Source organism: Pezoporus occidentalis, unplaced genomic scaffold (assembly GCF_034315485.1).
Source record: "Pezoporus occidentalis ecotype Australia unplaced genomic scaffold, CSIRO_AGI_Poc_V1 ctg188, whole genome shotgun sequence".
Taxonomy (NCBI): Eukaryota; Metazoa; Chordata; class Aves; order Psittaciformes; family Psittacidae; genus Pezoporus; species Pezoporus occidentalis.
In genome coordinates, this window is record NW_026913726.1 from 869332 (window position 1) to 882152 (window position 12821).

At 46.6% G+C, this 12821-nt stretch overlaps 1 protein-coding gene across 6 annotated transcripts in view; it reads right to left on the bottom strand.

Moving 5' to 3' along the window:
* Positions 1-5784: 5784 nt before the first annotated feature.
* Positions 5785-12821, bottom strand: part of LRRC7 (leucine rich repeat containing 7) — a 160662-nt gene continuing 153625 nt past the window's right edge. For 5 of the 6 annotated variants that reach the window (XM_062616113.1, XM_062616111.1, XM_062616110.1 and 2 more), the window contains 3 exons: positions 11900-11992; positions 9925-9999; positions 5785-6084 (listed from right to left, as the gene is read on the bottom strand). In XM_062616113.1, the coding sequence (XP_062472097.1) occupies positions 5977-6084; positions 9925-9999; positions 11900-11992 (276 nt within the window). In that variant the 3' untranslated portion in view covers positions 5785-5976. The remainder of the gene's footprint in view (positions 6085-9924; positions 10000-11899; positions 11993-12821) is intronic. The other variant, XM_062616112.1, reaches the window with a different exon arrangement.

Sequence of the window (12821 nt, forward strand, 5' to 3'; positions counted from 1 at the left end):
AGTTGGGTACACCAAAGCCGAAAAATGGCTCTGCTATACACTGCACAGCATTGGTTTAGTCCCTGTAGTTGTTCTATGTACAGCAGCATCTGCAAAATGCAATCGAAACACAATATGCACCTTACGGGGGGTGTCATACATGGAGGGGGGGACGGGGTGGATACAACCGGCGTGTGCAAATTAACCCACCAGAGAAGTGATTGCACTGATCAAGAGAGTTAAAATAGAGTTCTGAAGTACCTTTTTGCACATAAAATGAAGCAGCTTTTCAAGTTCAGTAAGTCTTTATACTGCAAAAAACATTAAGTACATTCACAATCTATGTTAGTAAAGTAGTAAATATTTCTTCATTCAGCCGTATTTACATTAATACTGTAATTAAACTGAAAAGTACAGTTAGTCATTTGTAATATAGCAATCTTTGAACACATACAAAAATGACCATTTTCTGTATATAATTTAAGCTCAAAATCACAATTATCTCAAAATATTAATTACAATACAGCCATCTCCATCATAATTAAACATGTCTTTTATAAAATGGTAAAATCTTTAACAAAGTAAGCTGTTGGCTACAGTACTCACAAGTAGAAAACTGAACCGATGGGAGCGTCTGCTCTGCGGGGGGGGCGAAGCTGCCTGCACCAGCCCAGCGGCTGCGGGGCCCCGGGGGGACACTGGGGACCCCTTGTGTGCCACGGGGCTGGGGCTGGGCAGTGGGAATGCTGAACGCAATGCAATGGTGGCACTTGCTTCCAGCCCACTCGCTGGAACTGCCCGGGGAGAGGATTGGCAAAAAAGGTTGCTTTTTAAACCCTTTTTTAATGGTTTTAATAGAAACTGCTCCTGACATTTGCTTTTCCTGCTGCTGCCACCCACCTGTGCCCCAGCCTGGCCTCTGGGAGCCGCATGGCTTGTGCCCACCATCACCAAACGTGTTCAAACCAAAACCAAACCAAACCGTCAGTTAATCCGTATCCTATCCAAACTACTGGCCTGAAAGTTGTATCATCGTGTTGTATTCACACTGGGAATAAAGCCTCAAATCCGACTGCCTGGAAATGGAATCATATTGTCTTTGTGCGCTCGCTTAAAGTTCAGGTTCTGATGGGAGAAGAGCACTGGGGTGGGATGTGGAGGTGGAAGGGAGCTCAGCTGCAGGGAACGCTTCATTTTTGGCAATCCTAGTGTGGAATCCAGCAGCCTCAGCCCCCGCAGCCCCCAGCCTGCGCCTCCAGGGCTCTGGGGAGATGGGTACTCATGTCAAATCCTGGTTCTGCTTTTACAGGGCTCACCGGTGGTGGGATGGGGAGCACTGTGGTGGAACACAGCACCCCACATCAGCCCAGCCTGCAAGAGCCCAGCTCCAACCCCGCTCCATTAGAGGTCAGTCCACCCGATAAATATCCCCAACAGCCCCTTGTTCAGGCACTGACCCCACTCCTCTGGAGAGCAGAGCCTGCTCCTGAGCAGGCCAAAATGCCTGGGGTTCCATTTAACACTGACTTTGCATTTACTGTTGCATATATCTCCATCAGATATATACATATATACACCCATAGCTATAAATCAGCGCTTTTGAGTTGCTCAAGGTAACTAAGTGCTATATTACAAGCCAGAGAGCTTTAACCAGGGAAAGGCTTTACATTCCAAGTGCTGACTAGCAACAGCAAACCAATCTCCTGAACATTTCATACTAATTTCAGTTGGAGGTTTTGCTGCTGTGGGTTAGTGGTGGTCTGTAACATCAGTGACTGCACTTTTCAGGTGTCCAGGGCTTCTCATTTCTGCTCAGATAAAGACCACCCCAGGAAAACCCGAGCCAACTTCCAGGCTGAGCATCCCTAGTGCAGCCCTGGAATGGCTGATTGCTGTCCTGGGTGCACCGTGTGCCCAGCATGGGGAACATGGCCCTCAGCTTTACTCTCAGCTGCCCCCTGCACCTCAGCTTTGTTCCTCCTCCACCAGGTACCTGCACCAGGATGCTGCCGGGCGCCGTGTCGCTGGCTGGCAGAGCCTGTCCTCGCCTCGGGAGCTGGCGTAGTGCCGTGAAACACCGATACAGACATGGACGTGCTAAAAAATACCTTGGAAAACCCCGAGACCAATCTGAAGATGTTAAATGATCACTATTATGAACAACTGGCTTCTAAACATGACAGTTCATCAATGCCCGGGTAAAAACTGCAAGCTGGGAATGGGAAAACGGGTAAATTGTTAAGACTGGAGAGTCCTGTGGGCTTCCCATGGTCTGAGCTTCCCCTTTGTCTCAAAATAAGCAGCTTTTTTTTTTTCCTTTTCCTCTTTTCTTCCTTTCTTCTTTCTCCTCAGAAGCTGCCTTCCAACAAGGCAGCAGAAAAGTAAAGGCTTTCCTGCCAGTCTGTGCTGGGCCCCACTGTGTGTTATGGGGAGGAACCGGAGCGGTGGCACCGACCACTGAACTCCTTAAAACCTGTTGTAAAATGAGCATATGGGAATAACCTTGCAGGCTTCCTTCTGTAAGCTAGCCCTTCCCTGAGGATCATTAGTTAAATAAGTGTTTATTGCATGGAAAAATCTAAAAAGCACAAAGCAGGGGAAGCATCTGCCTCTTGTGGCCGTGCTTGCCTGGGTCTGAATCCATTCACACGCACAGAAGTGAACCCACACATGGAATTCACCTCAGGGGGAGTGTCACTGCCTCCACGCTTGCCATATAATCACATTTAGCAAATAAAATAACATAAAATATCATCATATCATCATCATGTGCAAAGCACACACGTAACCTGGTACCTGACCTGCAAACGGGGCTGCAGGTGATCGTGGCTGGGATGTTACAGGAGACCTGCCAGGGAAGACAAGAGGTGCAGGGTGTATTTTGAAGGCTCATTGGAAAGCTCCTAAGTAGTCCATTAAGTAATGTTGATTGCTCACAATACTACTGCTAGCTAAACAGTTCAGCCCATCCGAATAGAAATAATGCCAGCAAGAATGCATTTGGTATTTTGGGGCAGTAGGGTTGGTGTTAAAGCTTCACTATGGTATGTTTGAGAGTCCAAACGTCCCCCAGCCACCCTCATGAGCTGGTGGCAGGTTGGGCCAAGTTAGGGACCGGAACATGACATTCCACTGCACTAACCTGGCTTCACTGTATTTCATTATAAACCATTAAGGAAAGCACTTGGCAGCCCCGGAACACGGACCTGCACACAGCCTGACTGGTGATGCCAGCCATGCTTTGGGTCTGATGAACTTGGTGTGCAGGAAGACAACGGAGCACAAACTGGCACCAACAAGTGGCTGCGTGTGGGGGCACAGTCACAAGAGTGATTTCCCACGTAAAAGCCAAAGGCAGCTCCAGAGAGGGATTTAGGCGCAGAAATACTCAGGTGGGGACCTAATTCCCATTCAACATAATTACAAGCTGCGCAGGTGTCTACAGTTTCCTGAACATGATGTTGAATAAATTCTTATGTTTTCTAAAGGGCAATGGCGACTCAGGAATGGAAATTTTGGCCTCGGAAATGTCAGGGGAATTAAAGAAATTTTGGATGGGCTCAGCCAGAGCCGGTGTGACCTGATGGCACGTTAGGAAATCACATCCATGCGACAGGAAACTGAAAGCTGGAAAAATGGAGCAAGCAACAATCCAGCCCCAGCTCTTGAGAATCCAGCGAGCTTTCAGCTGGTGGCATCAAGGTTTTCATTTACTGATAAGTATTAATTAACTGGTGTTCTGAATATCATAAAATAACTTCTCCAAACTGGAAAATTTAGGATAAGCTTTGGCTGTAGCTCAGTGGCACCTGCTGGTGTCTGGCAGTGCCAGCAGCACCATGGTGCTGTCACTTGGAGCACTTGCTTGGATGAGGGCAGATTCACATGAGGTGGGCTTGGAATTTATGTTTCATTAATATTTATACATATAAACTTAATTTCTCCCATTGATTGAGGAGAAGGAGGGAGATACAAGATGAAGGAGGGAGGAGCTGTGGCTGCCCCATCCCTGGCAGTGCTCAAGGCCAGGTTGGAGCCCTGGGGGCTTGGAGCAAGCTGCTCTAGTGGAAGGTGTCCCTGCCCGTGGCAGGGGGTTTGGAACTGGAGGAGCTTTAAGGTCCTTGCAACATGAAAAAAATCACCCAGATCTGGTGCTTCCTAACAGCATTAGGGGATGGTTCCTGCTGCACCGTTTTACTGCCTAACCTGTGATTTACTTTTTGTGTGTGGGATGCTTTGTCTCCTCTCCCATGTGCACACGTGGTCACAACCACCACCCTCTCTCAGCACCAAGTGACTGCCAGGTCCCAGTAGCTGCAGCAGTTTTCCTTTCTCCCAGTTTACCTTGATATGGGCATAAGCCCTTGGCACACCAACCTGCCTGCGTAGAAGCTGCTGGTGCAGGTGTGCTCCAGTGGTGGCAGGGACACACTGGCTGGTAGGAATGCTGATGGCACCTTGTGCTGCTCAGTCCTTCCCCCCAGCGTGCAGCTGGGCTGCCCTGGCTGCAGTTACACCAGGGTGCAGCAGCCAGGGGCTGCATGTCACGGCCCTCTTTAATCTGAACAGAATTACCCCGGTCAGCATGTGCCTGATGGGAGAGCAGGAAGGGTGAGAATTCTGGAGGCTCTTGCAAGCAGCAAAGCTCAGTGTTCTGGCCATGTCCTCATGCTAGAGCTACACTCCTCTGCCTTGAGCTTCTAACCCAGGTGGAAAAGATAGATGTAAGGGAGCCTGGCCCTCCCAGAGCATGCTCTGGCTCTCCATTCAGGCCAGTGTGAGCGGTGCCATGAGGTCAGAGGGAGCTGGATCCCCATTTCCTACGTTTCTCACATTTCTCCATCTTGCCGCTGGTTACAGACACGACGGATGCCTGCGACAGCAGCAGTTCTGTGCTGTCAGGATGCTCTGTTGGGACAGCTCTGGGATATGGACGTGAAGGGTTTTCCAGCTTCACACTCGCATTGGGAAGCTTTCCCCAGGCCAGGCCAGCATCACCCCCGGGACTGAACCTGCTCCCCCTGAGCCACGTTACCCAACTGAAGGAACATACAAAGGTTGAAGCCTCCCTGACAGTGACACAGCGACCGGGGCGAGCACGGCTGGACCAGCGTGAAAACACAGAACAGGGTAAGACTGGGAGGCACAGGGAATGGAACTAAAGAGCCTGTCATTAAATTAAACCCTGAAATAATAAAACCAGCAGCAACAAAAGGTGCCTTTACTGCCACCCATCACAACCTTCTTCCGTTTCTGACCATACCTGCCTGAACTCATTGCTCGTCCACCGAGTGTGTTCCCATGGGATCAACTAAAAGTGTCAAACGACAGAAGTTAACCAATTTCATCTCAGTTCTTTGTGTAGGTCCCAGAGTCGAGTGTAATTTATTGAGTATCTCACCCTGTGTAGTGACATTGTTACTAATTCATATGGAGCCAGCTATACACACTGCATATGTACAGGTATTTTCATAAGGCATATAATATCTTTGCATTGAAAATAAATGAACATTAGTAAATTTAATTTAATATATACTTTCTTTAAGGTGTTTATGAAAATATTTTTTCTCTCTATTTTTGTATGTGACATGATAGAAATATTTCATGGGAAGTACAGGTTAATATATTTTATCTTTATAAAGGCATATACAACTTTGAGGCAGTGTTTCTGATGGACAGCAGAATTCCTAAAGAACTTGTATGTGCTTCTGTGTTTTGAAATCATATGAAATTGACTTTAAGAAGTAACTGGATTAAAAAAACGCACCAATGCACAGCCAGAGGCTGACAAGTAAAACTAATACGTAGCCACATGAACAATATATTTATATAGTTAATATATTTTTTCAAGATGATTGGTACTAACATAGAGTATTTTACATTTGGCACTACTGTTTGCCATTGGTCCAGCAATTGGCAAAAAAATTTGTTTCCTATGTATAAATCTGTTTGAACATTAGATCTGGCTAGACATATTTACTATTTATAAAAAAATAGTTAGACAGTAAGCTCACGTTGAATAACTAGGTCTACTGTGTTCTGGAAACTCTTCAGGAGTAACACAGCCTTCTCGTGTTCCATATGTACAAAACTGTGTCCGTTTGCCTGCAAGACAAACACAAGGAGAGGAGAAGTCAAAGGAGGTTCTATTTAGCATCGTCATTTTGGGGGAGCAAAGGGATATGTGGAGATTAAAACCAAAGCTACAATAACTAATGATCATACGATGGTTTCCTGCACACAAGAGTTGGATTGTGCCCTTAAGAGAACATCTCTCTCTCTCATCCTGCATTGGACAGATGCTTCACCCTTGCTTAAAGCCTCAGGGACGTTTCCCAACTTAAACTACCCAGTGACTCTTCAACATTCCACGTATTTTCTGAAGGAGCAATGACCCTGGATGTGCGAGGTTCGAATGCTGCGAAGCCCAAAGGAGGTTAATGCCACCAGAACATGTTGCTGAGTGCAAAGGCAGGTTCCAGCTGAGACACGCTGCCTATACAGAGTGGAGAATGCACTCAGCTGTTCCGGTTCTGTGCTGATTCCCTCCCCAAAGACAGCAGGAGAAACCTTCAACTATTACAGACACTACCGCCCTATGGAAGAACTATTGCAGAAGATGCTTTTTGCACACACCCAGACCACTACACATGGGCATCCTGGCCACCACACAACTGTATTACACCCTACAACCCATGGAAGACACTTCCCAAGCCCCCAGCCCACCATCAGCATAAGCAGCACAAAGTGGCTGCAGAGCCCTGCTGGAGCCAAGATCCTCCCCATGGCGCAGGGGCTGCAGAAAGGATACCCCGTGGCCTCTCACTGCATTAAATGATAAAGCTCCAAGAAACAGGAATACAGATTTGAGGCAGGAAGAGTTCCAGACGTTCACTCGTGTGCCCAAAGTAGGCAGTCACTGGCATTCAGTTGGAGGTCATCTCAGGCTCTGGTGTCATTCAGACACTGAAGTTTCTGAGTGTTCACCACACAGCTCACTGGGATCTGCACTGCTCATTCAGAAATAGAAATGGAAATCAAAGAAGCTGCAGACAGCCTAAGGCCAGGCAGCTCTGCCCTTGTCCCTTCTCCTTGTCAAGCTGCACAGTGAGGGGTGTGGGAAAACCTTGTGCAAGCTCAGCTTTAGCTAACAGAGAAGCCTCATTTCCACAAGAAAAGCTTCTGGGGGAAGCAGGCTGTAGGAGGCACACATCCAAACACACCGCAGCCGTCCACAGCCAGGGGGATTTGTGATTTACCAGATAAATAAATGGCAACTGGAATAAATGGTCACTCCTGCTGGGGTCTCACATTCCCCACAAAACACATCATGAAATCCCCATCTATTGTTACACATTGAGTTATCCCATCCCTGGCAGTGCTCAAGGCCAGGTTGGACACAGGGGCTTGGAGCAAGCTGCCTCTAGTGGAAGGGGTCCCTGCCTGTGGCAGGGGTTGGAGCTGGAGGAGCTTTAAGGTCCCTTCAACCCAAACCAGGCTGGGATCCCGTGATTATTTAGTTCTAATTCTTAGGCAGGAAGAATGGATTGTAGCTGAACATGGAGCCACCATAACAAGATTTCTGAGAACTGAAGGGCAGCCTTTAACACAGGGCGGCAGAACTGCACGACATGGCTGAGAGCTGCTCTCTCCTTGCTGGCAGCCCCAGCAGCCATGCAGCCATGCTCCTCCTTGAAAGTCATTACTCAACCTGCTGCTAATTCAATAGCAGCAAACCAATATTTACTTATCAAATAAATAACTGAAGAGCTTATGGCACAGGAGGGGAAGACACAACAATTTTGCTCCCCCAGGATCCCAGTGGGACCGTGAGCTCCTGGACTTCTACTGACAAGAACATTCTCCCTGCAGAATAGCACACAGATGCTTGTCTCTCAGAAACAGGCTTTGGGCAAAACTGTGCTTACAGACGTCAGTTTCTCATGGGTAAGTCCAGCCAGGGAATGTCAAGCCTTTTACTTTTTGAATCTTCCTTCCCTCGTCTACCAAAACTGCATGGGGAGACACGTAACTGCAGGACAGAAACATCACTGCTTCTCCTGACAGCATCCTGCAAAGCAGAGTCCTTCATGTGAGGGTTTGGGGAATTCCCCCTTGCAGCCCTGCGCTGGTAATACCTGTCCATATTTTACCTACACCCTGAGTAAATGGAATGCAACGTGTGGGAGCACAAAAGGGGCACAGACATGGCGGTGTTCCAGTGACTGTGACATCGGGGATACTACCCATGGAGACACACAAATGCACTGGCCAGGAACCTGGTGGGAAAGGGTCAGACAGACATACTGGGAGAGAGAGTCCGTAGGATGAAGATCTGTATGACGGGAGAAGCAGAGCAGGGGGCAGACTGCATGAAGATGGGGTCTGAGGCTGAGGAAACACAGGGAGATGGTGCCTCTGAGTCCCAGCAGAAACTGGGACTCGTAACACAGAGCCCTGGTCTCTGGTACAGGGTGGCCTCATGAGATAAAAACAGAGGTGATGGCAGTGGTGGAAAACTGTGGTGAAGAGATGCCACTGAGTATTACTAATTTCAAGCTCTTGCTGCCCAAGGAACGGGATACATTCACAGCTAAAGGCACCGCTTGTATTTGAGAAGTAAAATATCTTCATCACAGGTATGGTTTTTGTCTGTTAATTCCTCCATGAGATTAATGGCCCTTTTACTTGCCACAATATAAATTAACACCTGGTAATAGGCATTATGCATGGGCAGAAGGAATTGCAAATAAAAGGAAAACGCTCTTGCCAGAGCACCTGGAATGACGGTGATGAATGAGGAGCTGTGAGCTGATGAGAGGGACTGAGAGTGCAAAGTCAAACTCCGTAAGTGTAAGGGATGAATAAATCAGGAGAGTGAGATCTGCTCCCCCCAGACCACACAGCAGTACCTTAAATAAACATATGTAAATGCTCCTGGTTTAGGAACACACGCTGAGAAATGAGAAATCCCAGCTCCTGATGGCATGTGCCCATCAGAAGTCCCCCTCTCACCTTATTTGCCTGTTGCTTTTTAATATCTTTTAGCATATTTTTGCTTCTGTTTCTAAGCTCACTTTTCAATATAGCACCATCTCCAGCTAACTTTGAACTTCATTTAGCTTTGTTATTTTCTCTATCTCCCAGGTTTTGAGCATCCTGGCAAACACGAGTTGCCTATTGCAGGGCTCAGAGCCGGTCACTCCTGCAGTGCCCCTGCTGGGTAAGGAGGGAGCGAAGGAGGGAGAGGGGCAGGAGGAGGGAGAGAGGCTACTGAAGATGTTTTCTCTACAGCCAGCCATTGATTTCAGTGAATGAGGAGCTTTGAGAGGTGTGTGCAGGAATAGCCTGTCTTTCTCTTTAAAAAGCTCACTGGAATACAGGAAACATTTGTTACAAACAACAGAACAAAAAGTGGAGACTTCTCTGTAAATCCCACAGCCGCTTCCATGATCCAGCAGTGGATCCTTCCCCTGCAAGTGCATTCACAAATGCTGAGGCAGCAAGAGAGAGGCAAACATACTGCCAGTTACTGTTCTGTCAAAACCAGTCAATACATTGCCAATACAGTCAATTGCCAACATAGTCAAAACGTGAATGTAGAGCCCCCTACACCAGTGCAAAGGTGAAAACTGGAGACACGTCCTGCTCTGTCACAGATCCTGCTTGTGACACTGCCCATGAAACTTCTCTCTCCCTGCACCTTCTTCTAAGTCGTGCCACCTGGACCAGTCCTGTGCCTCTTTTTCACACCCTCAGTTTCTTCCAAACAGCTTTATTCCTTCTGAGAGAAGCCTTCAAAAGCACTGTAACGCTGTTAAAATCAGCATTAAAGTACCAAGGTAACAAAACCAGTGGTTAACTTGTCCTGAAAGCCACGTCATTGTACTTGTAAGATGCAAAGACTGAGGTCAGTGACAAAGCTTGATTTAAATCCGTCCCTACCTGGAGGATCTTGTCGCCAGGCTGGAGCAGGCTGGATGCTGGTCCGTCAGGCTGAACCCTAGTAACAAAGATACCCTATAAGTCAGAAGTAACAGAGGTTAGGATGCTATCACCAAGAACTACTTCCCAAAATACAGGTGTCTCCCTAACTGCTGTCTGGGGCTTTACATATTCTGTCAGTGTTCTAAACATGAAACTCTACTAAATCTGTTCATAATCAAATACTAGGATGGGTTTGTAGCAGCTCTTTGTGACCGTCAGCGAGTTATCACCTGAGAGGGGCTTTGGCCAAGGGCCTGTAGGGACAGGCCAAGGGGAATGGCTTTAACCTGCCAGGGGGGAGACTGAGATGAGCTCTTAGGCAGAAGCTCTTCCCTGTGAGGGTGCTGAGGCACTGGCACAGGGTGCCCAGAGAAGCTGTGGCTGCCCCATCCCTGGCAGTGTTCAAGGCCAGGTTGGACACAGGGGCTTGGAGCAAGCTGCTCCAGTGGAAGGGGTCCCTGCCCGTGATGAGGGGCTGGAGCTGGATGAGCTCTAAGCTCCCTTCCGACACATCTACCATTTGAAACTAAGATTCCACATCACAAAGTAATGTCCGATATGAACATGGCAAGAGTAACAGGGATATCAGGAGGATAATTAAAATGGAGCAAGCATTAATTAACAGAATGATAAGGTACCATAATCTATACAGGAATATGTGCTTAATTTGCTTAAAAAAAGTTTAAAACATTTCTAAAATCCAATCTTATATTCAGCCCTTGAGATACTCAGTGCAATGCTCTGCAGGACTGTCAGTCCAAGGTCTGAGCCATGAATGACTTTGAATGGGGTAAAATTATGAAGTGATAAAAGATATTTCCAGATTAGTTTTTTCAGTATTTCAGTAAAATACGTTAATAAAATCCCAAATCAAAGAATGAGTTCCTCAGTGGTGAGCATATTTGAAGTATTCCCCCTGCAGCTCAGGCAGCCCTGCACTTGTGCATCCTCCTCAGGGTCCCTCTGCTGTGCTCATCCTGCTGCAATGTTTCAGAGTAACAGCATATAAAACCCTTTATCATTATCAATTTCCTCAACATAACCACCCCATCACTCCCTTAGTGCACACATTTGCATTTCTGCTATGGGTAAAACGAAGCTCACCTACAGGTGTTGATGCACTGAGCATGTTACTGGTGCAGGGACATTCGCAAGGGGATACAGACTCTGCCTTAGTAATTTCAGGCAAGTGATCGATAGACAGTGGAAGCACAGCTTGAGTCAAACATCGTACAGTAAAGAGACAGTGATGTTATAAAGTGTTAATTCTAGTTTGCAGCCTCAAAGGAGGACACAAAAACGAGTGTTTTAGGGGAGAACTGTTAAAATACCCAATAGTTGCGTATGTTAAATGCAACCATTCTTGAAGTCCAGACCAGGGTTACCAATGACAATTTGAAAGGAGTTAAGGTTGTGTCAGACTGGCATTTCCAAGGAAATAATTTTTCCAGTTTGCAGGCAGATCTCAAATATTTGAAGAGGTGAAAAGCCAGTTTTATTGTCATCATTTGCCAAATACTCTCAGTGTTTATGGAAGTTACGACAGCCTCTTCACACTGCATCCAGTATTGTTAGAGTATGAACTCTGTGTTCAACAGAGACGTACCCTTACACTTGTTTTTCCACAAACTCCAATCAGTTTTACTGCTCAGAACAGGTCTGAGAGTCCATGTCCTGCTCCTAAAGCCCTGTGTGGCTGATAATCTCCAGTTGTGTTTTTATAGGCACCCATACGATTTCTGCTTTGATCCTCTCTTCTTCATTAACCAGGGAAAAAGCAAATACTCTCCTAACAAAAGAAAAAGTCAACTATGGGGAAAATTCTTTCAAATATCACAACAGAAGTGCATAAAAATTTCACTCATGTTGTGTCTGTCTCCACGTGAGACTCGAAAGCAAGGAGCATTTAGAGAGAAATGTGTAACTAACTTACCTTATCGGAAGGTTTGAATGGATTTCCTTGTCCGCTTATTCCACCGCTGATACTAAAACCAAGGCCAGGATTCTTCTCTATCCTCACACAAAACTAGGTTAAAAAGACATGGCAAGGTAAGTCAATGCCAAAGTTCCAGCCTATCCAAACAGCAGCATCTTCTTCACATATATCCATTGCATAGAACCACAGTCTGGTTTGGGTTGGAAGGGACCTTAAAAGCTCATTCAGTTCCAACCCCCTGCCATGGGCAAGGGCACCTTTCACTAGAGCAGCTTGCTCAAGCCCCATCCAACCTGGCCTTGAGCATTAATCTCACTGCTGACAAGACGAGCTGACCCTCTCAGAAGCTGCTCTGCACAATGCAGTAAAACTCGTTACAAACTGAAAGTATCTGCGTGGTTTTAGCATGCTGCAGTGACACTGTAATATTCACAGTGCTGCACGCAGTTTTTGGAAATATCTTAGAATTTTGTTTTCAAGGATTAAAAAAAAACCCCTTATTTTTGTGAGAGGAGTTCACATTGGCCAAATGATTAATTTAAACACTGGGATAAATCTGTCACTGATGCTTCATCACATGTGCAGCATCCCCCCGTACATTGCTTGTGTCCAACCCAAGGGATAAGTACTTTGAAGCTTGGGGCCACAGCCTGCTCTGAGCACCAACCTTTCCAAGTGCCTTACTCCAGGAAATAGTGCTGAATCTCATCTTTTAGTCAGGAAGACCCTAATGGCATTAGGTAATTGAATATAAAATACATATTACTTCAGTATAGCTTTTAATGACTACCCATTGAGCCAGCCTCAGCACGTACTCGGGCCACACAAGCAATTGCTTCAGAATCCCAGTGCAGTACTTAATACAGGCAGCTACTATGTGGATTGACCGACCCTTTACTCAAGGGAAAGGTTTACTGAT